The 27728-nt window shown below is 38.5% G+C and overlaps 1 protein-coding gene and 1 long non-coding RNA gene across 2 annotated transcripts; one reads left to right on the plus strand and one right to left on the minus strand.

Annotated features, from left to right (window-relative positions):
• Positions 1–4319: 4319 nt before the first annotated feature.
• LOC145936284 (uncharacterized) lies at positions 4320–6243 on the minus strand. The gene is made up of 4 exons (XR_014425362.1): positions 5785–6243; positions 5085–5221; positions 4770–4941; positions 4320–4686 (listed from the first exon to the last, which is right to left on the minus strand). It is a non-coding gene; the product is annotated as an uncharacterized LOC145936284 (long non-coding RNA).
• A 17004-nt stretch (positions 6244–23247) lies between these two features.
• LOC145936533 (uncharacterized) lies at positions 23248–24712 on the plus strand. Its single transcript, XM_083038775.1, has 4 exons — positions 23248–23266; positions 23411–23664; positions 24190–24349; positions 24558–24712. Exons 1-4 carry the CDS (start codon positions 23248–23250, stop codon positions 24710–24712), a joined length of 588 nt encoding a protein of 195 aa, XP_082894901.1.
• Positions 24713–27728: the final 3016 nt, after the last annotated feature.

Here is a 27728-nt window from a genome sequence, read left to right on the forward strand (position 1 = left end):
GCATGGATCTCAACCAAAATTGTGGACATTATGCGTTACCCTTTGAGAACATTCGTGGACATTGGCTATGTAGTTCATGTCCACGTTTTCTATGTCCACAGAGGGCGTATCGCTTTCAGGGATCACCTAAAACCGGGCCGTGACGTCTCTCAGTCTTCTCTCTGATACAACGAACGAGAGATAGCCTCACTCATTACTCTAGATAGCCTAAAACCGCCATCATTTCTGCCAACTTAAGTAATCTAAAGGCCGGTATTCATAGTCCGTTCTTATATTTAAGATCGTCTTAAGACCTCGTTTAACCAATCAAATGCTCACATAGCATCTCTTGATTGGTTGAACGAGATCTTAAGACGATCTTAAATATAAGAACGGACTATGAATACCGGCCTAAAATCACAAGAAAAAAGCGGTATTTTAAATAATTTTTACGTATATTCATCACATGTTGTGCACATAATACTAAAACTAAATGTTAAACCTGGAAGAAATATTAAATTAAATATTAAATAAATATTAAATATTAAAATTTTTTATTTTTTAAGTAATGAAATTTATAATTATATTAAATTTTTATCACAGATACATAATATTTTTATATTCTATCTATTATATTATATATCTATATATTTATATATGTATTTATCTTCAATATATAATCTATCTATTTTAATTTTATATTTATTCCTAATTTTATTTTATTTTATTTTATTATTTCCGTCTTTATTATTGCTTTGGATCTTAATACTTTTTTTCCTTATTGCATTGGATCGTAACACTTTTTTTCCTTATCGTTTTAAATTTCTTCGGCACTAAAAAGTGTTAAAACTTCATCGAGCATCTTCTCTTCATCCAATATTGATTTGTTAATTGGGGCCTGCTTCCCACATAACATCGAAGTCTTGTAGATATCTAAAAGATATCTTATTAAAGAAATCTTTATGACATTTCTAAAAGACATCTAGAAGACATCTTTTAGATGTCTAAAGAGATTTTGTTGAAGATGCTTTGTAGAATTTCTAAAAGATATCTATACGCGTTCGAAAAGACGTCTTAAAAGATATCTTTAACATGTTTGTAATAGACCTATTAAAGATATCTAAATGATTTCTCTTAAAATATGTCTTGAAGACATTATTAAAAGATATCTATTATACATCTTAAAGATATCTCAAACATATTAAGATTTTTAAGAAACATGCATATATATATATATTAATTAAAACCAATGTTTTAAAACAAGTGTTATATGTTATATAATTTAATAATTACACGGGATTACGTTTTCTAAAAGTATATTTTTCGACTCCAAAAGTTCGCATCCTTTTTTTTTTTTTTTTTTAGCGATGCGGCGCTGGGCGGAGGAATGCGTTTACGCATACCCATGGGGCCGGCCTCCATGGGTTATGTGGGACTCATCCAACTGCGACTCCACGCCCCAAGTGGTTGATCGGAGCTAGTCTCTGATCCCCCACGAGGGACAACAAGCCGCAGCTGGCCCTACCCACTAAACCTCCGCCCGGGTCCACAAGCAGACCCCTTCTCCGTGTTAGCTGCTTTGGAGGAACTGTTATGCACATCTCTTCCCCAAGAACAGCTCGGATGCGCTGATGTTTGCGCTTTCACCTCCTATCTATTGATGGTACCACCCTATCCGTAGCTTGCTCTACATTTTCCCGCCTCTATCCACAGTGATCCAACACTGCCAAAACAGTGATGCATCACCGAAACCTCTACTACTTGCTCAGAATTTAACACTGAGCCATCCCTAATAGCTTTCTAAAGAGAGAGAGACCCGGTGGTCCCTCTAACGAGAAGACAACCCGAATAGACCCCCGATTAGAATGCATTCCCCCCAGAATGATAAAACTTGCTCAAATGTGTTTGAGCCATCCCTATGCTCCACCTTACTATTGTATGTAGGGAGAGTCCTCGTCACTACTAGAGCTGGAGGGTTCCACCAGCGCCTCTCGCGCCTGTCTTTCCCGCTCCACGCTCTCTTTCTTTCTCATCACGACCCCAGCAAACTGGGACATCGCCTTCCAGGCCTCTTCGCTTACGCTAATGGCCCTCACCACCGTCCCCAAACTTAGATCGTGTCCAACGATCCTTGTAAGGTCATCCCTTTCCGTGGACCACGCTACGCATTCCTGCAGAGTATGCTCCGCCGTATCTACCTTGTTCCCGCAGTGTTCACATATCGGGGAATCCATCCTCCCTATCCGGTACAGATAGGAGGCAAAGCACCCATGACCCGTTAATAATTGGGTTAGATGGAATGCTATTCCCCCGTGTGTCCTGTCCAGCCATGCATTGAAGTGTGGAAGGACGGCGTCCCTAGTGTGGATGCCTGCTATTAGCGGGCGTTGCAAGTGGATCGCCCACTGTCGTCGCGTCAACAGGGCCTCCGCCTCACGGATTTCCTTTACCGAGTGTTCCGACCATTCGCCTGAACTTCTTAGGTCTTTGGTCCTTAGGAACACCCTCTTTCTCATTGCCGCCAACAAGTGTAAGGGCGGGATTCTCGCCAAAGTGGACGCCGCATCTAGAGAAACGGTCCTGTAGGCGGAGATAACTCTGATATTCGTGATCTTCATCAACCTGTCCAGCTTCTCTCTGTTTCTCCTTGATGATGTTAGAGAGTCGCACCATATCGGTGCCGCGTAGAGGGCTATAGAGAGTATGACATTCGCATATAGTTTCCTCTTGATCTCCCTTGGGCCTCCTAGGTTCGGCATGAGTCTCCCCAGGAATCTAGCCACTTTGGAGACTTTTGTCTCGACGTAGTCGAAATGCTCCCTGAAAGTTAATCTGTCATCCAGGATGACACCGAGGTACTTTATGGAGGTTTTCGTTTGAATAACCTCGCCTCCTAAATTCAGCGATGGAAGCTGATTGGGTCTCCTCCGACAAAAAAGGACCGCTTCCGTTTTTTGTGCTGCAACAGATAGTCCGAGTCTCCTTATGCGATTCAGAACTAGTCCAGCCTGCAGGTTGGCCCTTGCCGTGGCGGTTTCGACTGTGTCTGCTGTCGCAAGAATAAGGGTGTCATCCGCGTAGCATACGATTTGACACCCATATTCCGTGCCCTCCTGAAGGACGTAGTCATATCCTATGTTCCACAAGGTTGGCCCAAGAACCGAACCTTGTGGAACCCCCGCAAGCATTTGCTTCCTCGCCAGGTTGCCCTTGCCGTCGATATATTCAACCGACCTACCCAGTGAGAAATGAACAGTAAAAATGACGTCGATTCAACGTCTTTTCCACCAAAGAGACCGGTTGATATAGACGTCTATATATTAGTTAATTAGACGTTTATGTGTCCTTCAAATCAGACCTCTATTAGACATTTATTTAAACGTCTATTAGCCGTATATAAAACGTTGATAAGACGTTTTTAAGACGATTATTAGTGGCTTATTAGGCGTTTATTTTAATAATCGATATACAATATTTTTTATCGTTTAATTTGATAAATTATTGTCACACGGAGAAGTACTAGATTAGTACTTCGAAGAACTTTAGAGATATATAACTTTAGATATATTTGGGTTTGTATAATGACAATATTTTATAAAATTATTATAATTTATATACTATTAATAGTAATTACAAACCCAAATATATCTAAAGTTATATATCTCTAAAGTTCGAAGTACTAGGTACTTCTCAATAATTTATCAAATTAAACATTATTTTAGATTTTAACACAACCGTGACGAGCAGATAAAATCAATTCAATCTTGCAATTCCAAAGAAATCATTTCATATACTTGTAAATATTCCATTATATAATATATGTAATTCCATTTTCTCTCTAAAAACTAATGTCAATGTGTGTGATGAAGTTGTCAGTGAGTATAAAATATTTTTAATTACATAAGAATGTTATTAATTGCACATTAAAACTACATTTTTTATAAATCTCAGAAATTATATATATAACAAAACTTCATAACTATACATAGATTATTGTATTTCTTAAACAGAATTGTATTTTCTTATTCTTATACATACCTCGTATATTTTGACATAATTAACGTAACATTTAAAAAAATAAGATACATTTGGAACAATTATTACATTAGTCTTCTTTAATATTTTTTACAAACAAAAGAAAAATTCATGTTATTTTTAAATAAAAAAAAAATTTTTTTATGAAATCTAAATGAAATTAAAATTTACACACATAAATTTCAATATTTATATAAAAAATAAAAACTTTATTACTTATAATAAAGAATCTTATTGCAATTAATTATATATATATGTATATATATATATATATAAATGATTTTATCAAAATATTTTACGAGAAAATGAAAGAACAGAAAACTGTAAACAAAAATAAATGAAAAATTTTTTCAGAGCATTAACGATTACGAATAAATGAAAAATTTTTTTCAGAACATTAACGATTACGAAAAAGAATAATACATTTCTAATCTGTTTAATTTAAACTTTTTGAAAAAACAAACATGTTGAAATCTAGAAAGGTTTAACCATGCGCGCTCGCTCTCTCTCTCTCTCTCTCTCTCTCTCTCTCTTTATTTCTGGCTTGTTACTAGAGAGTGCATCAGTCAATCGTTTCCTGTTTCCGATTTGGAGCTTGCTTGAGCCAATTTTGACATGCTTTCTTAATTTTATTTATGTCACAGTTTTCTTTTTTGTTATACATCACAGCACCTAAAAATAAATACAGAATTTGAGCAATATAAAGTTATAACTATATTAAACATATATAAAACGTAATAATCGAAATAATTTACCTTGTATCAGATCCCACAGATAACATTGTTCTAGAGGAATTTTTGCAGAATTCGGATCAATACCTTTAAAATTCATGTTCTTTGCTAAGCAGTTGTACATCAATTTTTTCATTACTGTCATTGTTGCCTTAGTTTCAACTAGATCCGTGCCATAACAACTGATATATTTTATCTGTAAAAGTGTAAAAGCAAAAATATACATTGTATTCAAGTTGTGGACAACACAAAAAAAGATAAGTTTATTCAGAAAAGACATATATATTTGCATGATTTGATTTTCATGAAAAATTAAGTTTATTAAATTAAAAATCTTACCTCTTCATTAGTATCCATTGATTAAGTTGGAAAGCACGCTTTTTCTCAAAAAATTGTATAGTTTTCTTTCGTTTTGGTTGTAAAAATAATTTCCACCTCCGTTGAAAATATTTTAATATCAATATAATAAAAAAGCACTAAAAAAATACATTTCTTTAGAATATACATATACAGGGTGTCCCATAAATCGCGAACCACCCGTCAGTTGCAGGTAGAGCATGTTGAACTGAATTGAAAAGTCCTCTACCATTTTGCGATTTTCGCAATAATTAATGAGAAATAAATTAAAGAAGATCAGCCAATTCGCGTGACGACGGCGAGAAAAGACAGCCCAGTTTCATATCGTTACTAAGCATGCGGCGAAAAGAAACAGTATAATGTTACACGGTTGCTAAGCGCGCGATGAAGCGGGGAGGAGCGCTTTACAAAAGACAGTAACTACATACGAGTAGCGCTAACTCTGAACCCCCGAGTGGGCTGTCTCTTCTCGCTGCACGCTTATCATCGCTCGAATTGGCTGATTTTCTTTAATTTATTTCTCATTAATTATTGAGAAAATCGCAAAATGGTAGAGGACTTTTTTTACTCAGTTTAACCTACTCTACCTGCAACTGACGGGTGGTTCGCGAATTATGGGACACCCTGTATATCATTTTTAAAAATTTAATAATTAGCAAAAATAAAATTAATCAAGACATACCGTGTTATCATTTTGTCAGCCATATATTTTCTTTGTATACGAGTATTTGCGTACAAGATGCATGCGTTACACGCACAGATTTGTGGAGGTTATAACACACAATACTTGCAAGAAGAAAGAATTGTAAAATTAATTCTCCGCCGCGTGATGCCGGAGAATTGAATGCAAGTATTGGCAAATACTGCAGTATCCTCACTCTTACTACTGGCAAAAATAGCTAGTATTGATCGATGGCAATAACACAATAAGGAAAAGTCTTTTACAGTTTGCCGCCGGCGATCCGTAGTATGCGCGGATCAGAATAAATATATACAACTATTTACACAAACTATTTACAAAAAACTATTTATACATATATACACAAGAGAAATGAAAGAGAAAGCACTGGCCATTACGACAAAATCCCGCGGATACGATAATCTTTTTAGCCTTGAGCTTTTCTCTCGACGCAGCGACACATGTGACTTCGTCTTAGCCATTGCAATCGCTCTACGGATATCATGCGCTCTATGTTACACTGCGCATACGCGAGCGTCATTTGACGCTAAAGCGTCCAATCGTTAGCGAAGTAGCACGGCGCACGGGATGCGTGCGCAACCAGAGTGCGCGCAATTTCATTTATATTAATTATATAATTATTATTTATTAATATTAATTATATAATTATTATTTATTAATATTAATTGTATAATTATTATCATTAATTATTTATATTAATTATATATATAACATTTTATTATTATTAACTGTTTTATATTTTTAATTATATTTAAGATTAGATATAAAGTAGACGTCGAATATACGTCGTTTCGACGTCTTTTCAACCAATCATTTTTCACTAGAAAATTTGCAGAAAAGCGTTTCTACATTCAATAGAAAAAAAATTTTTAAATAGTTGAAAAGTGGTTTAATTGGATAGATGACATAAACATCTAATAGTCGTCTTTTCGACCAGTTATATTTAAGTATTATATTTGTTCTTAAACGTTGTATATTATAATACAAATTAGAAATTTACGAAGAAAACATCCCTATATAGTCAATAAAAATAAAATTTTCGATTGGTTGAAAATTAGTTTAACTTAATACTAATTTCAACCATAGACGACATAGACGTTTAATAACCGTCTTTCCGACCTGTCACTTCTCACTGGGATACAGAACAGATAACTATCCATCATCCTACGCAGGTACTCTGGGAAACACTTGCGTTGGAGAGAATCTCTAATTACCGTCCACGGCAACGAATTAAACGCGTTGCGGATATCTATACTGATCGCGATGACCACACCGTCTTCGTCAATTGCCTCCGATATGGCAGATTGAACCAGCATAAGGGCGTCGCAGGTGCTCCTTCCCTCACGAAACCCGAATTGATATTCCGAAAGTTGATGCTCCGGATTATCGTCCATCCATATGTTTAGTCTCTGAACCAGGATCTTTTCGAACACTTTGCCAAGTTCGCTAAGAAGGCAGATCGGTCTAACCTTTGGGAGTTCCTCTTCAGTGTCTCCCCCCTTGGGGATTAACACAAGTATAGCTTTCTTCCAATCCCTCGGGAAGATTCCTTCTTTCAGGCACTGGTTGTAGCATGCCGTTAGATGCGGTATCATCTCCTTGGGGAGTTTCCCCAAAATCTTAGATTTAATCCCGTCAGGGCCGGGGGCCGTGTTGTTACCAGCCTTATCTTTGATCACGTCCGCTACTTCACGGGGCGTGATAGCCCGCTCTTCTTCCCATTGCCATTCGCGCCATATGAGCGCTGGGTTTACTTCATGTCCGTCCGGGAATAGTGACTCCAGCAACAGTCCAAGAACGCCCTCATTCAACGTTTCCGTTAAGCTCGGGGTGGATGAACGCAGCTTTCTTACCACAACTTTGTACGGCAAGCCCCATGGATCCGATTCAATCGTGTCCAAGAGTTCTTGCCATGCCGTGAACTTGGCCTTATTAATTTCGGCTCTCAGTTTCCTTCTCGCTTCTCTATGTTCCGTCCATAGCTGCTCCGTACGCTCTCTGGATCTGTTCCTGATTTTAGCACGAGTCCAGGCTCGACGTGCCGTCAGAGAGATCTTACGCAGCCTTGCAATGTCGGCGTTCCACCAATAGGACTGTTTCCTCGAGGGCTTCTTTCTAGTCCTGGTGGTTGCAGCATCACTCGCGTCGTGTATCACACGTTTAATCCATCGAGCCGTTTGGTCGGCGGAGCGCTCTTCTTCTTTTGGCGGATCTGCACTATTCCAGATGACCGCGGCTTGGAATATGTCTACGTCCAACTTATTCCAGTTCCACCTTGGATATTTAAACCCTCTTCTCTTAATCCTCGGTCCGACTTCGTTCGTGGGATGTCGACCAACCTTCATCATGATATATTCATGATCTGAGAGAGACTCTATGCTTGTCAGGACCTTCCAATCGTGAATGTGGTTGTTTATGTCCGCGGTGGACCACGTGAGGTCGATGATAGACCACCCCTGTGGTCTTATGCAGGTGGGTGTTGAGCCAATGTTGATCAAGCGGAGATCGTGTTCAGCGGCCCAATCATCAATCCATTCACCACGTCTGTCCGTACGAGGTGAACCCCATTGCGTCGACTTTGCGTTAAAGTCACCGCAGATGAGTGTTCTACCTTCTAGGAGTCTTATCGCCACTCCTATCTCGTCTAGAAAAGTGAGGAAGTCCTCATTGTCGCAGTTCGGTGAAATGTAAGATGCGACGACATTTATTTTGCCGTGCCTTACCACCACAAAGTCTCGCGCTCTATACACCAGAGAGCATATCTGAATGTCGTTCACAGGCCTCCAATGAATCGCAGCGAGTCCGTTCGTACTACCAAACCAGTAGGGACTTTCTGGGATGTTGCGCGGCTCCGAGATTGCACACAGTGCAATATCCAACTCTACCATATGCTGGGCAAGCAGATGTTGGGCTTGCCAACTTCTCATCAGATTAGATTGCAGGAGGTTGTACATCTTCCGCTACTATCTCTTCGGGCCTCCGTCCCGTTTCCTCTGTGTCCATTGCTTCGGGAGCTTGCTGGGATGGACTAGATTTCGCCTTAAAGTCCGCTTTGCATAATGCAGTGCCGACTCTATGATTGGGGTCTTTCCCCTGCTCCGAACACAAGATGCAACGAACCGGGTTCGTGCGCGTAAGGGCTGGGTGCCCGTCGGTCCCGCATCTATAACAGGTTCGGGTCCTATCCATTGTCGAAGTGCATTTGATGCGTAGGTGGCCATGACCCCAGCACTTAAAGCATTGGATAGGTCTGGCTTTAAGCATCTCAATGCGGGCCACCGTCCATCCTATTTTTATTTTGCCACTCTGGGATGCCTTGTTTGCTGCCCCCAGAGGGCATTGCGCCCAGACTGTGAATAGGCCGTTGGTCATTGGCCGTATAATGCCCACCTTGACTTCACTCGGCATACATCCACCGGCTGCTGCTATAATATCGGCAACCTCATCTGGCACCACTGAATCATCGAGTCCGATCAAGCGAATCTCTCCTTTGATGACCGGACGCGAGACTACCGCAGCTTCGCCTAGGATGCCACAGACCTTCTCTCTTAGGAGCTCGGCCTTGTTGGCCTTATCTTTCCCTGGCACTTCGATCAGTAGTCCACCGCTTGCCGCATGCCTGATTCTCGTTTTGTCTATATCAAGCTCTGGGAGCTTGATTTCATCTCTCAATTTCTTCAATGCCGCCGCGTACGAAAATCCTTCTGCGGTTCCTTTTATCGCGACCGCTGCTGTCCGTGGGGGTCTTCTCCTTTTCGCCGCAAGGTCTGCCTTGCCTTCCGTCTTCTTGTTCTTATTAGCGTTAGCGGAGGGGGCCACAGGCTGTTGTTGCTGTTGCTGTGTGGCCTTCTTTCGCTGTTGCTTCCTCTTCCTCTTGTTTTCAACCTTTTCCCATTCCATAGGATTAGGACCTTTCTCAACGCCCGACATCGGCGGTTGGCTCTGCGTTTGTTGAGCGAACGTCTGTCTGGGCGGAGCAACTTGTATGTTGCTAACCACCCTTAGTTTAGTCTTCGGGACATTCGATGGAGCTTGAGTCTGGACCGGAGGACCTTGTGACTTTTCCTTGATCGATTGTCTGAGTTCTCTTCTTTGTGTGGTAAGTTCCACGATTCGTCTGGATAATTCAGCATCCATGTCCTGGAAGGGTTTCAGTGTGCTTCTCTCTACCGCCGGGATTGGAGTAGATACTCCCTTCAGCGGAGGACGCATTACTATGTCGTTCATGGGGACTTCAAAGTTGGCGTGATTTATTCCAGCGCCGCCGTCTTTCCTCTCTCTCGATTTAGATTTCGAGCTCTTTCTCTGAGAACTCTCCATCGGAGAGGTAGCCTTCTCCGACGAGTTCACTCCTTGGCCACCATAAATGGAAGCCTTCAGGTCCATCACAATTTTCTGCAAGTCCTGGAGGTCTCGTCTGAGTTTGTTCGTCTCTCTCTTTGAGACGGCCAGTTCCGCAGCCAATTCCACGTTCCTCCTTCTGAGGTAGCTCGGGTCACCGTTATCCTCCAGTTTCTCACCGAGAACCCTTAGCACGTTTTTGATTACGCTGACTCTTTTTCTTATATGGCCACTAAGCTCGCCTTGGTAGCTGCTATTGACTCGACACTTGTCGATATCCTCCAGCCACTCCATTGCGGATGCGCTCACCTGGGGTGCCGGCTGAACGTACAGTTCATCGACGTTCTCTGGAAGAGGACGGAGCGATTGTGCAACCGTGGGCTCATCGGCAGCCCTTCTCCTTCTATTAATAATCTTTTTCGCTGGTCTTTTCGCAACGTTCCTATTTTCCGCCTCTGAGCAGGACACCGATGGAGCCTCAGATTCGGACACCTTCGACGGCGAACCAGCACCAAGGTTACTTGGTGGGGCGACCCTCTTCTTAGGGGTCCTCTCGACGTCTGCGACTAAACCCGCCGATCTGAATAGGCGTGAACTCCTCCTTATTAGTGGAGTCGAATCTTCCGTGTCGCTGTCCCGCTCCACCTTCTTCCTTTTGCCCAGAATTTGGGCCGAGGAAGATGCCACTGAGACTCCGTCCACCTCAACCTCCATCTCCTGCGACGAGATACAATCAAGACCGTTGGCCGCAGAGTTCTGTGTCTCCTCCATGGGCACGGTATCGGATCGCATTCCCCGTCCCAATTGCTTTGGGTCCGGTGACCGACTCAACCTCCGCTGTAGGACAACAAGGGACCGAGCCAGGGATGTATCCTCCCCATCGGTTCCTTGCGCCGTGGTTGTTAATACCTCCTTCGCTTTTTCGCCAGCAGGCGGGGCCTCCCATGGCTCACCGTCCGGCAACCAGTCTTGCAGGACTGCCTGCACAGTGATTCTAGCGGGATCGATACAATCGGACACCGCTTGCGCGTTGATTTGCGCTGCCTCCCTCTCCACCACATGCTCCCCAATTTTATTTTCGTTAGATTTGTTAATGCTCATTCCAAAGTTTCCCACTCCTTGCCGCGGCTCGACCGGCCGGCGTATCTCCCACCGGCCGGGGGACGACCCGAAACATGACCGGAATCGCTCCCCAAGCCGGTGCCCCGGGGACTCCCGGGGGGCCGGCTTATGCCTCTGGCCGGGGGGAATACACGCACCCCGGCACAGGGCTCCGAGCCCCTTACTGGCCCACAGGGGTTTTGACGTCCCCGTGGGTTTTCAGGGGTCCCCCTCCTCCGACAAAGGGGGCACCGCGACAAGTGGCGCTACCCGGGGGGCCCCACGGACGGTTGGGGTGAGGACGCCGCTCCCCGTCCACACCTTGCCCGCCGTGGCAGCCAGCCGTCTCCCCACCGGTAATCACGTCCGATGGAAGGGACAACGCCTCTCCCAGCCGGCCGGTTCGGGACGGGAAACGGTCCCGACCGGCCAGGAGTACTACGCTCACCGCCGGGCCCCGCCTCGGAATATGTCCGCGTGGCACCCTCCGGGCGATGCCCCTTGGGTAACCCCTCCGGGCAAAGCCCCTCGGGTAGCCACGCGTGGCCTACTCCGCCGTTCCGGCCCGAGCTCGGAGTACGTCCGAGAGGCCCGGGCGCGGGCCCAACCACAGGGACGCTGAGACGGGGACCCAGGCCTGGAGACCCCCAACCAGCACCCTGTGGCTCCTCTCGTCGCCGGGCCCCGCCTCGGAAACGTCCGAGCGGCCCCGGCGACCGACCACCGTGACTCCCTCCGGGCGATGTCCCTCGGGAAAACCCTTCGGGCAAAGCCCCTCGGGTAGTCACGGATGGCCACCCATCCCCGCGGCCCCCGCCGCAAAAGCACCCACCCCGAGACCCCGGGGGAATACCCCCGGGAGAAAAACCCCCGAAAACACCCCCCCGAGACGACGGAACAGGAACCCCGCGGCCGAGGCCGCAAACTGCATGGAGGGAGGACAGCGCCAAAGGCGCCGTGCAATGTCCAACCCCTAACGGTGCCATGCCACCGGGCGTTTGTATTCAAGGTCGCCATCCTCTACCACATACGAGCCGAAGCTCTATAGGGGAAGTGGGCCCCCTCCTCCCAACATGGGAGGGCTCCCCGAGACTGGGGAAACTCCTCAGAACTCGGGGAGTTGATGTACCCGATGTTATTCGGGTACGGGATGCTGTTGGCACCCCTTGCAAGACTATCCTCTTGCAAAGGGTGAGCCCTCTCGCCACGGCAAGGCCGCATCCCACGAGAGGGCCAAAAGTTCGCATCTAACTTAACCTAACCTAACCTAACCCTAACCTTCTAATCTTTCTTTTTATTTCTCGCTGGCGGACACACAATATATGTCTAAGGTGTTGTGCTTTCCGATTCATGCATGATGCGTGAATGAATGACAAAAGTGTGTTATTATGTGGAAAAGTGATGTAATGTGTAAAACTGTGCGAGTGTTCACAATGTGCTAAGCTCGAATTGCCGTAAGATATCTTCTAATTGTGCGGATCAATTATCTCTGCGAGGAACGACTTTCCTAAGATGAGTAGTGTGTGACTTCGATTGTTCCTTTTCTTTTAATTAAATTTTTATTGAATGCTACATGAAATTATAAAGAATATTTTTATAATATATTCATGTAATATTTATTACATACATAAAATAATTTATTTTAAACTACATTATTCTGTTACATATTTGAGGTTATGTAGTTGTAATATTTTCTTTTCAGTCATAAGAATGATGAGGAAACTAGGATATTCGACTTCTTCGAGTTATTATTTAGCACAACTGCCATTTGATCCAAAAACAGGTCATACTATTTATGCTACTTATAAGGGGCTGCACACAATAAAAGGAATAAGGAACAGAGTCTAAGAAACAGAAGACAAGAGCAGAGAATAAGGAACAATTCAATATGAAACATATGCAATGTAGTAACGCAGAAAAATTTTTTGGTCTATTTATTCCTGTTGCTTACTCCTTTTATTGTGCGCAGCCCCTAAAGACCATTCTTGTTATTACTATTTATTATACATATTATACATATTATACATATTATACATATTGTATAATATGTACAAACATCCAGAGAGTCATTTTTCCTATTAAAATTTTTTTATGTTTATACATATTATACAATATGTATAATATGTATAAACATAGAATATATAAAAATTAAAAAATATATTTTTAAAGGCGATTAACTTTAAGAATTTTTAAATATTGAAAAGATCAATTATTTTACAACTATCATATACATAAAAATGCAAAATAATTCCGTGAATAAATTAATGTATCCTGTAATAAATCAATAACTAATATATATATATATATATATATATATATATATATATCAGGGACCCGGACCAAAACCGATAACCGTTCCATAACCGTTTTTTTAGTAGAACAGAAACCGTAAACCGTATTGAAATTCTGATAAATTTATAACACCGGAACCATAACCGGACCGTTAAATTATTTTCGGTTTACGGTTCTTTTCGGCATTTTTTTCTGTTTTTGCGCAAATGACGGAAGTGTCATGATAACTGTCTCCTCGAAGTGCAATATTATACAATTATAATTATAAGAGTATTTTTGTGTCGCCAGTGAAGAATAAAATTAAGCAATTATTGTAAACGACCCAACTAGCTTAATTGATCTTTATTAATTCGATATCATATATAAATATACAGACTACGTTTCGACCTTTGGTTCAGGTCCTTATCAAGTCTAAAATTAAAGGATAATACTATATAGAAGGAATCATTTTATAAAAGCATAGCGCAAACCAAGTTGAAAACAACAATTATTATAAAGTAAATGATTAAAACATACCTTACTTAAATTTTTTTTCTTTTTTCAACATGTTACAATTCTCTCTGTACTAAACGTTTCGTATAGATGGTAAAAAACGAACTAAGTTAGACATCCTTTATTATTCTATCATAAATAGGGTTTAAATTCTCTGTGTCTTTATGTAGGTTAATCGTGTTGTTAAATTTTTTTATATAAAACATTTCAGCTATCTCTCTTTTCCTAGTATGTGTTTCACGATGTAAAATATTAAAGGTTGTCCATTTAAAGTCATGTAAATATTCATTTCTATGTTTGCTTATAACGCTTTGGTTACATCATTAACAACTTACAATTAGTCGATCACGCTATTTTGTTATCTGATGAACATTTCCATAATAAGAACTTACATATTGTTAAGGGAATCTTGTCTAATAATTGCTAAAGCAAACATAGAAATGAATATTTACATGACTTTAAATGGACAACCTTTAATATTTTACATCGTGAAACACATACTAGGAAAAAAGAGATAGCTGAAATGTTTTATATAAAAAAATTTAACAACACGATTAACCTACATAAAGACACAGAGAATTTAAACCCTATTTATGATAGAATAATAAAGGAAGTCTAACTTAGTTCGTTTTTTACCATCTATACGAAACGTTTAGTACAGATGAGAGAATTGTAACATGTTGAAAAAAGAAAAAAATTTTAAGTAAGGTATGTTTTAATCATTTACTTTATAATAATTGTTGTTTTCAACTTGGTTTGCGCTATGCTTTTATAAAATGATTCCTTCTATATAGTATTATCCTTTAATTTTAGACTTGATAAGGACCTGGGGCTCGATTCTTGAATTCATTCGCAAGAGAAACGTATGCGCAAATTCGGCTCTTACAGAAAAGTTGCAAGTTGATTGGCTAAAACCCATGCGATAGCCAATCAACTTGCAACTTTTCTGTAAGAGCCGAATTTGCGTATATGTTTCTCTTGCGAATGAATTCAAGAATCGAGTCCCTGAACCAAAGGTCGAAACGTAATCTGTATATTTATATATGATATCGAATTAAGAAAGATCAATTAAGCCAGTTGGGTCGTTTACAATAATTGCTTAATTATAATTATTTTTTAAATGTTCTGAAACGTGTATGTATTATCGCAATAATGATAGCTGTGAAGATATTATATTTTCTGTTTTATATATATATATATATATATATATATATATAAAGTATATATAAATTATATTACTTTAAAAAATTATTATTAATTTTTATAACATGAAAATATATTTATATATGTATCTATATTATATATACCTATATCTAAATATATTTTTATGTATAATATGAAGTGTTGTTTATTTATGTCATAAAAATTAATAATAATTTTTTAAAGTAATATAATTTAGAAATTAATTTAATTAGAAAAACAAAAAGTAAAAATTTTTAAAAACCGGAACCGTAACCGAAAAAATCATAATTTAAACGGTTTCGGTTTTTTTATTTATCAAAAAACCGAAACTGGAACCGGAACAGTTATTCAATATTTTATTAAACCGTAACCGAAACCGAACCCTAATTTTGTTTCGGTCCGGATCCCTGATATATATATATATATATATATATATATATATATATATATATTGATTACTGATTTAGAGAGATAGATTTATTACTGGATTAATTTATTTACCGAATTTTTTGCATTTATATATACAATGTGTTTGTAGTTGTAAAATTATTGAAATATTTTCAATATTTAAAAATTCTTAAGTATCGCCTTTAAAAATATATATTTTTAATAATTTCTATATATTCCAATAATAATAAATATAAAAAAATAAATATATATACCGATAGACTTGAACTCGAGTTTTCAGGGTGATAGACCGAACACCTTGCATTGAGCTATTTATATGTTATTCATAAGTTCTTTATATTATTCTTTATGCAGCTGATATTTTTATACAGTAACATCAATAAGAAATCAAGATAACACATACTTGTCAATCACATATATATATATATATATATATACATATATATATACATATATATAAACTTATAAATATTTTAAATATTCTTTCTAAATTATACATATAATAATCCCTAAAAAAAATATATATTTTAATATTTAATAAATCATTATTCTATAATTTGAGATACATAATATATGCGAGATACGGCATACAATAAGATACAATTATTGGAAGATATTGTTAGGAGCAAGATCTAAGATATCGTTATCCTCGTTTTACATATACAGAGAAACAAAGGTAATACGATAGCCGGTTCTTGTTGACATTATCTTTCAATAATCGCATCCGTGTGCTCAACATATTAGTATTTGTGCCTACATGGACGCTACTACATACGCGATGCAAGAGAGACAAAGACAGAACGATTATCTCTCTCCTTGTCAAGCTGTCAGTATGTTACCACGAAAATTTCCCCAGTTCCTTAGATCTAGTGAGAATCGTATCGTCCAGATTTCTCATCAAATAAGTGACATAGCTTCGTGATTTTTTTTTAAATATATTCTTTATATAATAATGCAATCCGCTAAAGAGCCCGATTTTGCATTTTTGCTCTTAAAAATTTATAATAAATTAAATACGGACTCGCGGCTAACTCAACCTTACCCGTTGCTAACTGCACATTTCCTCAAGTTTATTAAAAAATTTTATTTTCACCTTTTTTTAATAAAATAGCTCTTTAGCTGATTACAGTCGAGCTTACTGATTAAGAATATCGTAAATTTAATGAGATTCATTCAGTATTTTGGCTAAAATCTGGATTATACGAATCCGTAATTCCCGGCCGGCCGACAGGCGTCTCCACCGTGTCGCCTGCCGACCCTTAAAATAATGTGATAATTTATGTTATTGTAATTTATTTAATTTATCTTATTTATTTGAATCCGCGGAAAAGACCTTGCACTTTCTCAAGTAGTTCCTTATATCTTCTCTCTATTCGCACCATACAAATTTGAACAGTATGTTATGGGTTATTCGTTCCAAATAGATTCAGATTTTAATAGTAACATAATGATTAAATTACTTATTCTAATAATGATAATAATTAGAAAACTTATTTTTTCTAAAATACATCTTTAAGTTGATATACGTCAAGAATAACTTATATATGGTTTCACTTTAATATTAGATAAGAGATAAAATTAAGAGATGTTTTTCCTTTAAAAATTTTAATATAAAATTATAAATATAATGTGCAATAACAAACAACGTTAATATAAATTTTGCAGTTACATATAAAAAAATCTATTATACATTAATGTTTGTTGGTAGATTCAAAACATATTTACAATGTCATTTGATATTGACATGTCAGAGTTGATCGTTTTTATATTTTGTTGAGTCATTCGCTTTCGGTTACAGGATTTCCTTTGGATTAGAGGAACGGTACGACGAAAATCGTTCATTATCAGTGCAATTATTCACATTTGCAGACTGTGAAAGAAATCTGCGATAGTATACTGTAAGGGGAGCAAAGGTCCAATTATTGCAGAATGTAGCAAATTAATCAAAACCACATTTATTCGGAAGGTATATTTCGGTTACACAGAGCGCCGATCCGTCGTCGACCAATCTTAACTGAGGAGTGTGCTCGAGACGTTCTCGGGCTCGCTATCTAGGTGGTTGTTTATCGCAAGTCAAAAGACCCGTCGTCTAACGCTAGTGCTCTTGAAATCGAATAAGGATCGGCCGCCTGCTTACAGCGCTACGTCAAAGATAAACCGATAGTGACGGCTTTCTTCGCTTACGCATCATAAGGGAAGACCGCGGCGTTGAGCGGTCGCCTAAATAACTCGTCCTTAGACCTTTGTATATTACCGCGATGTACATAGCTTTCGTCATTCCGCTACAATTCGGCCAGCCTGACCCTTAATCGTCTCGATTAAAACTAGAATTGTTATAAAAATAAAACACAAATGACAAACTAATTGTACGTAAAGTAAAAGAAATAACGATGCTTATTTTAACGTAAGTAATCGCTTAGTATCTGATACAGAACTTAATTAAAGATTATAAAGAAAATTCTTTTATGTTATCTTAAATCTATACAGTGTTATCCTATACTTAATTAACATGGTTTCCATAATCGCATGTTCGCCGCCTCCCATGTACCGCAGTAGGGAGTATTTGTTAACTGGTGGTCTTCGACGTCGGTTAATACATAACGATCGTTTCTTAAAACACGGCTTACTTGATAAGGTCCTTTGTAGCGCGGGATTAATTTTTGTGATGCCCCGGGCGTACAATCAAAATTTCGGACCATTACTTTATCTCCTACCACATACTTCTTCGGATCTTTATGTTTCCGGTTATAAACGCGTTTGTTCGTCTCTTGATTTTCTTGAATTCGCTCGCTCGCTTGTTTGCGCGTCTCTATTAAATCACGGGCTACGTCGATATGTTCGCCTGCTTCTAACGCGTCTAACAATCCGTCCACCATATTTCCTCGTTGGCGTACCCCGAAAAGTAATATGCTCGGGCTTTCATTCGTGGCCTTCGAAATGGTGTTGTTACAGGCAAATTCTACGTCTTCAAGGACGTTAAACCACTGAATGTTTCGCTCATCTGCTAGTTTCGCTATCATAGGCAGTATTGTGCGGTTGTATCTTTCGACTTGACCGTTCGCTTGAGGGGAGGCAGTGGCGACCTCAATGTGCTGAATATTGTGCTCGTTTATGAATTCTTTAAATTCGCGGGACGTAAAACAGCTGCCTCGATCTGACACGATACGTAAGGGTCGACTGTAATGCCTGAAGTAAGATCGGAGATTCTTTATGACCTCGGAAGTGCTTGTGTTCTTGGTAGCGTACAATTTTACATACTTAGTAAACGCGTCAACGACTAAAAGGATATACTGTGCTTTGGATGACTTCGATCGCGACGCGGGCGATAAATGATCGATGTGTAGTGTGGCGAACGGCACGGTACCCTTCGGTATACTATGCAGTGTTCCCTCAGGCCTTCCCGAATTAGGCGTGAACGCAATGCACTTCAAACAGCTCTTGATATGTTTATCGACTTTCGATCTTATCTCCGGGAACCAATAATTATTTAATATATTCCGGGTCGTTTTCTCAGAACCGACGTGGCTCATTTCGTTATGATACTTATGAATGACATTAGATTCTAGCATTGCCGGTACATAGAACAATATTTTTCCCTTTTGCTTTCGGTATACCAGCCCATTCCTCATTTCAAAAAACTTGCCTTCCGAGTGTTCTAATTCTGTCCGAATCTTTGAAATTAACGGATCGTCGCTTTGGCATAAAGAGAGGTTTTTATCAAACGAATTATCCTCGACAACTAATATCTGACGACTCAGTGCGTCAACGTGCAACATACGCGAGCCGGCTCTATGCTCCAAGACATAATCGAAATTCTGCATCTCCAGTACCCATCGCGCTATACGCGGATTCGTCTCTTTTTTATTCAGCGTCAAACTCAGGGCCTGGCAATCGGTAATTATTTTAAATTTAATTCCGAGTAAGTACATGCGGAATCGTCGGAGCGCATAGATTATCGCCAGCGTTTCCAACTCATAACTATGATATTTCGATTCGACGTCCGTTGTTCTCTTTGAAAAATAAAAGATTGGGTGTAACTTCCGGTCCAATTTCTTTTGCAACAAGATCGCGCCGAAACCAACCGCGCTTGCGTCGCAATGTAGTTCGGTTTCGCTTTGTGGAGAATATATACTCAAGATAGGCGCGTTCATTAAACGATTTTTTAGCGACTCGAAAGCCCGGTTCTCCACTTCTCCGAATTGAAAATCGGCATTTTTTCTAGTGACGTCATACAACGGCTTAGCCACAATAGAAAAGTTCTCTACGAATTTTCGGAAATAGGAGCATAGGCCTAGGAAACTTTGCATGTCTCGAACGCTTCGCGGAATCGGGAAATTCTCCACTGCCTCAAGGCCCCGGTCCGTTGGGCGAACACCTTTATCAGTAATTGTATAACCTAAATAGTCTAGTCTTGTCTGCAAAAATCGACATTTGTCTAGCCGTAGTTCTAATCGGTTCGCGACAAGTAATTCGAAAATTTTCCGCAACACCCGAAAATGATGCTCAATGGTTTCCGTAGCAATAAGAAAGTCATCTAGATAAACTGAGATATCTCCCATGTTGATTTGTTCTTTAAAGATCTCGATGACATAACGTTGGAATTTGAGGGGGGCACCCTTCAAACCGAAAGGCATTCTTACGTACTCATATTGTCCAAACGGCGTAACGAACGAGGTATATTTAACCGATTCCTCGTGCATTTTTACGTGGAAAAAACCGTCTTTAAGGTCGAGTGTAGTAAAATATTTTTTGCCCTCTAACAGATCTAATTGGTCCTCGATCAGCGGAAGCGGGAAATGATCACGCGTAGTAACTTTATTTAGTCTCCTAAAGTCCACGCACATTCTCAACTCTCCATTCTTTTTCTTCGTCAATACAATAGGTGACGCGTATTCGGACGTACTTTCTCTGATAATTCCTTTCGCGATCAGCTCATCTAAAATTTCTCGTAGTTTACCTTTTTCATAATACGAAAGCTTACGTGGCTTGCAATAGAACGGTTCATTATTCGTAAGGGTGAGCGACATGATATTTTCCACTGCCGGCCGTGATGGCCTCGGGGCATTTATATAATTCGCTTCTAATAAATCGCGCGCTCGTTGCTTCACCTCAAATGGAAGATGGTCGTTAACTTGCATATCATCCACCGACATACCGACATCTCTATCAAGATTAATATTCATAATATCGATTATTTCTCGATCGCTGCCTATCGATAATTTCGCCTTTTTCATGAAATCGCGTCCCAATATAATCGAACTTTGCATTGTATCATCAGGGACGACTCGCAATATTATCGCGTACTTCTCGTGTTCAAAAATAATCGTAGCCGCTATACAGCCTATCGTTCTTAAATCGCTACCATTTATACCGACAAATCGATCCCGGTCTATCTCAACGGTTATACATTCTCGCGGGACATATCGCTCTTTTACGAAGGAAATAGGGCTGCCTGAATCAATCAACGCGTCAAAACTAACACTAACGGCACTGTCCTTAGTACTTATCTGAAGCTCGACCTTCCGTTGAAAATCGTCGCATTCTATCCGCTCGCGCGCCAGACAGTGAACGCCTTCCTTGGTGGAATCCTTGACAAAATCGCACTGGGCTGCTCGGTGTCCCAATTTGCCGCATTTGTAGCACGATCCTCGCTCTCGTTTAGGTTTCGTGCACTTCGCCGCGATGTGACCTTCCTCGTTGCAGTTGTAGCATTTCCTGGGGCTCGTCTCCTTGGGCTTCTGCTCCTTGCTCTGCAGCTTGCTCTTTCCCGTCGTCGTAGCCGGTTGTCGGAAAGCTCCCTTCGGGGCCGGGACGTTCGCAAATGCTTTCAGCATCTCCTCTGTCGACTGATAGCACTGTACTCGGGCTTGCGTGCGTAGCTCCTGGCTCGGTATACCCTCGATGATGTAGCTAATCGCCTCGCCGCCTGTCACCGGCACTTTATTTGCGAGGGTCATTTTGTCGTGGAGGTAGTCCGCAAAGGTCTCGCCTGCGTTCCACATTCTTGCTTCCAATTGGCGCCGTAACATCAGTGGATCTGCTTGTTGTGCGTACATCCTTCGTAGTTCTCGGAAAAGGTCGTTACAACCTAGCTCGACGCAGTCGATCCTTGAGTGATACCACTTGAGCGCCTTGCCGGATAGCTTGCTACATATCAGCGCTTTCGCCTTGTGATCGTCTAATTCGTAGGAAGCGAGCAGCATCTTCGCCTGCCTCTCCCAGCGCTCGTAGTCCAATTCACTACCGTTGAATTCACCGATAAGATCCTTGAGGTCCTGCCACTTTCTTACACCAGCTCGATCGAGCACGTTTCCTTCCCGCGGTGGCGTCATCCTCGCTAACTCGAGCTCCCTTCTCAAGAGTTCGATCTCGCGCTCTGCTAGATCTCGCTCCTTCCTTAACAGCTCGATCTCTCTTGCCGACGGGACGACGTTCTCGACGCTCGTCCCTGGCCGGGGCTCGTCGTCTCGCATCTCATGCGCTCTGGTCGACGCCGGTTCCGTCGCTTGTAACTCCTCGGGCAGAACTCCTGCGTCTAGTAATCGCTTCATCAACTCGACCTTCGTGCCCGTCGTCGGCAGATTTCTGCCCTTTAGTATCTCCTTAAGGTCGGCGACCGTTGGCGTACTCATCGTGGTCTGTCGTTTGAAGCAGTGTCACACTCGTAATTACTAAGCCGCTTTGCTTAGTCTATCGTAAATAGGGTATCGCAGTCTCGTAATCGCAATCACCCTCGAAAATTTCAACATAAACACGTAAGGGCACTCATAAATCACACACATAAAGAACTTCTTCCGGACACGCGACTTCGTACCGGACTTCGTAACATCGGTAAATCACACACATAGAGAACTTCTTCCGGATACCGAACTTCGTAACATCGGACGCACACAGGTGAATCCCACTTCTGACTTTGTAAGGGGAGCAAAGGTCCAATTATTGCAGAATGTAGCAAATTAATCAAAACCACATTTATTCGGAAGGTATATTTCGGTTACACAGAGCGCCGATCCGTCGTCGACCAATCTTAACTGAGGAGTGTGCTCGAGACGTTCTCGGGCTCGCTATCTAGGTGGTTGTTTATCGCAAGTCAAAAGACCCGTCGTCTAACGCTAGTGCTCTTGAAATCGAATAAGGATCGGCCGCCTGCTTACAGCGCTACGTCAAAGATAAACCGATAGTGACGGCTTTCTTCGCTTACGCATCATAAGGGAAGACCGCGGCGTTGAGCGGTCGCCTAAATAACTCGCAGCGTCCTTAGACCTTTGTATATTACCGCGATGTACATAGCTTTCGTCATTCCGCTACAATACTAATTAAAGCAAATATCAGCTGTAAATTCTGCGACGTAAGTATACGACGATATAAATATACAGTTTATATAGGATATTATAAGCCACTTTTTGAAGCATTTCTTACGTCTCTCAGATCACAATTTCTGTCACAAACAATGATAGCAAATTATTTGAACATCTTTAATCTTACTATTTGTTAGTTAATTAATATTATATTTATTGTTATCAAAACAATTTATTGTTATCAAAACAGTTACATATTTTAAATGAAATATTAATAATAATAATAATTTACATAAATTTTTCGATTATTTGATAACTCTTTAAAGAAGACATGGCTTATGATACATCCTGTATAATAAATATAAAATGTGTCTATTTTACAATGTGTGTCTATATTTACACTTATATATTGTTATACTTATGTTTATATCTATATTTTACAATAATTGCATAAAAAACTAATAAAATGAATATAAATAATTTTTTTATTTCAGATGCTTTACATGAAACAATAAATATTTTACGTGAAGACATTGAGCAATTTAAAACTGAAATGAGACGCGAAGCAAGTAGAAATAAAACAAAACTTCAAGAAATACTTACCATTTTAAGAGAACGATTTCCAAGAAATGAACAAAATGAAGAAATAACGATGGATTTAATGCCTGATTTTCCATTGACATCCGTTGAGGAATATATACAATTCGATGAAAGATTAAAAAATGATGAAGCAATTCGTAACTGCTTTGTAAGTATACTTTTTATATGTAAATGTTGAATCTGTTGAAATGAAATATCTTAGTCTATAATGTTTAAAAAAACTTGTAAAGTTTCAAGAAGTTTAAGATATTTTTGGAAATCCTTATAAATTTTATGAAATATATAAAATATTCTGGAAAATATAAGATGTGAGAATTTTTTTATAATAGAAATTACATTTAAATAAATAAATAATTAATGAAAAAAGGATAAGAAATAATAATACGAACAATAACGACAATTTTATAGCATATAATATATATATATTTATACTGAAAGTTAGTTTTCGCTGTTTTATTTATAATAAATAAATTTATAGTAAAATTAAAGTACAAGTGCAACAAATATTGAATAAATATGAATATAAATATACGTATATAAATAATAAATTTATGAAGATATCCAAGAAATATCTTAAATTTTTTAGAAAAATTTTTTTTTAATTTATAGAATATAGAAGACTTATATTGAAAATAAGTTTATCACTAATAATATATGACAATATTCTTTGCAGTACAAGAAAATAAAGTATATTGGTGGTGATACGGTACAAAAAATGATTTCCAATATACTGACAACCTGCATTACATTTGAGGTAGGACACAAGTTATCTTGGACTGCTGCAAAAAATACTGTTGCAATTGAAAAGTCTACGTTTGCAAATACTATAGTTGGTAAGTGTACTTTAATACAAGATTATTTGTTTTTCAATTTTTATTTATTCGCATTATTTTGTTATTTATATTCTTTGTGATGTACGTGACACGTATAAAAATTATAACTTATTATTAACGATTTTTTAAATACTAATATTATATAAATATAGTGTATTTTCCAATATATTTATTCACTAATATAAAAATGTGTATATATTATCCACAGGGGCTGTGATTAATACAAAAGAAAAAACACCTGATTGCTCCGTTGCATTGATTGTAAAACATAAGAAATTGGTTGCAACATATGCAGGTGATAAAATGCGATATCGGATGAAAAAGATGCAAGGAGAAGAAAGAAACAATGAAAATCAGCATTAATATTAGATAGCTTAAATATTAAGCCCCTTGCATAATATCAGGCAACAAGCAATAGGAACAGGAAATAAAAGATATTTACCATAAAGAGCAGAGAATAGATATTATTTTCTGCTCTTATTGGTGAATATCTTTTATTTCCTGTTCCTATTGCCTGTTATTGCCTGGCATTGTGCAAGGGGCTTTAGAGAGAGAAGGATATATATATATAGACTTGTGTATTATATATATATATATATATATACATATATATATATAGATACACATATATATATTTCTATTAATAATATATATAATAATAATTAGTATTAATACGTAATAATATTTTGTATGTGTAATATTTCTATGTAGTTTTAAATATATATTTCCATGTTTTCACATTAAAATAGTGTTCAAGTTTTTTCAAGAAAACAATTTTAACATATATAGCATGACAATGTTAAGTTTATTAATTAAAAGTTGTTGCGAACAGTTATGCAGCAACTATTAATTAATAAACTTAACATTGTCATGCTATGTGTTATTTATTTTTCCAATATAAATTTAGATCTATTTAGATATCTTGAAGACATCTAGAATATATCTTATAAGTTGTCTAAAACATAACTATTAGACTTCTTTTAGATATCTTGAAGACATCTATAGATATCTAAAAGATATCTGAAACTGTTGCATAAGACATCTTTTAGATTCCTAAAAGATATCTTTTGGTACAAAATGAAAGACATCTCAAGATATAATAAGATATCTTTTAGGAATCTAAAAGATATCTTTTTGTCTATCTGGGTTTGGAGTCTCGTATATTTTCGAATTGAACAATTCATACATCTTCGGACTGGGCGTGAAGGAAGTACAACAAATGTTTGTTACATTAAAATGAATTCGAATCCTTAAAATTGCTGTCAGCATTGCGAACTGCATTTTGTTTCTAAATTTTGTTTTCACTGCGTTCATTACGGAAAAAACTCTCTCAACGACTGCATTACTTATTGGTAAAGATTGCACTTTTAAGACAAGTTGAGCCAACTCTTTAAATTGCTGACGTTTGCTGGCATATTTAAAATCATAAACGTTGGACCAAAATTTGCAGGTATCAGACATTATTTCTTCTGATAAATAGTCACGCCAATTTATGAATCCGATGTTACGAATCTGATTTTCAATTAATTATAGTTAAATTAGTTCCATCATCGAGTAATTCCAAGGGTATATCATTAATTGATGGCTTCGTTGCTGTACACAATATTTTTTTGGGTGTAAATCTTGCTGACATTTTAAGTATTAAAAAATTATTTGGCATACGATCAACAAGTTGTTTGCACAGAATGATCAGATAATCGTTGCATCTTTTTTGCACCTCATTCAAATTTTCTGAGTTGCACTTGCATGACAAACGTTGAAATTCTATACCATAATCAACTTCTTTCAATGACTTCAAAGCTAATGGATTATTTAATATTTCTGTGATGCATGTCACATTTTCAGTTGCTTTTATTTTTTCCATAAATAATGGTTTTATAATACGACTAGACGCTGACAATATGAGTGTCCACAATGCTTCATATAATTTATAGATATCCTGGTTTGAGCTTTGAAAAAGAACATTTACTTCATTGACATCGTGTAGAATTGATTTTAAAAAAATCAAATACAGCTGACTCGTCGGGTCGTCATAGATCATTGCCAATTGTCTTGCCGTATAACATCTATTATCTTTTCTAGCTGCAACCATCTTAAAGTATGTCTTTAGCTCAAGCCACTGATCCAGAATACGAATGACTGCACTTTCCCAAGCTAACCATCGAGTATCAGAAAGTTGTATTAAAGCTAACATTTTCTTGTCATCATTATTGATTAAATTAAATAGTCTTTTATACTCCTCAATTCTTTTAGGACTGCTTGCAAACCAATTACGTGACTCTCGTATTAAAAATTCCAAGCTTGAAGGTAGAACATCAGACGCCTTAGAGCTACACAGATGCAAAGAATGGCATATGCATCGAATCAAAATTAAATGTGGCAAAGGGACGTTGTCTCTTAACAAAGTAAATAGTGAATGATTTTTTCCCACCATATTACTTGCTCCATCGGTTCCAATGCTTATCAAATTTTTTATAGAGAGGTTGATGTTTTCTAAGTAAGAAGTAAGCTCTTCATACAAACTTAAAGCAGATGCATCTGTAATCGTAATAATACCCAAGAAATGAGTAATAATATTTTTCTGTTTTGGACTGAAATATCTAATACATATTGCCATATGTTTTGCAACAGAAACGTCTGTTGATTCATCTATGATGAGAGAATACGGTCTATCACCAATATCTTCCACGAGTTCATTCAATAAAACAGGAGAAATTACATTAGTAATTAGTCGTGAACATTTTGTACGATGTAAACGTATTTTTGCTATTTCACTCTTCTCTCCAAGTTTCACGATCATTTCGCTTAAATGGTCAATACTCCTCACTGCACAATGAGTAGCTACGAAGGCAGATAACTTGAGTTCTGATGCTTTAATTGTATCGCCAACTATATCGATTCCGAAAGAAGAAATCTTGTTTTGATTCGTAAAGGATGCAGCAAACCGGCGATGTTTTGCTGTCTCTTTGTGATTTTTTAGATCCGTTTTATGGGCTCGTAATCCCGTTTTACAGAATGTGCAATACGCTTCTTGGGAAATTGCATTCAAATTTGGATTTTTTGTTAACCATGCTGAAAATTATAGACAAGGGAAAATAGAAAAATATTGGATATATAAGTAAATTGGATAGAGGTTATGATAAGTTTTATTTTATGGATAACAATTATTATTATATCATACCTGAAAATTCCGGCAAAGATTCCCAAGATAATTTATAATGTTTCTCATATTTCCCGTGTTTACCCATGGAAATTATTTTAAATTCTACGCGTCAACTATAAGAAACAATGTGGACAATCACATAAATAAAAGTTCCTATAAGGAACTCTAACCTAACCTTGCAACCGCAGGTACGAGTGGAAAGGATGGCCACAGCTA

The sequence above is a fragment of the Prenolepis imparis genome, unplaced genomic scaffold (genome assembly GCF_030444845.1).
Source record: "Prenolepis imparis isolate NDT839.2.m4 unplaced genomic scaffold, iyPreImpa1.0 SCAF_5, whole genome shotgun sequence".
Classification (NCBI taxonomy): domain Eukaryota; kingdom Metazoa; phylum Arthropoda; class Insecta; order Hymenoptera; family Formicidae; genus Prenolepis; species Prenolepis imparis.

Bases quoted from the DNA above. Each gene is read 5' to 3' on its own strand.
- LOC145936533 (XM_083038775.1), top strand. The intron at 23,665-24,189 runs GTAAGTATACTT...TATTCTTTGCAG, and splicing joins AAGCAATTCGTAACTGCTTT to TACAAGAAAATAAAGTATAT. The intron at 24,350-24,557 runs GTAAGTGTACTT...TATTATCCACAG, and splicing joins GTTTGCAAATACTATAGTTG to GGGCTGTGATTAATACAAAA.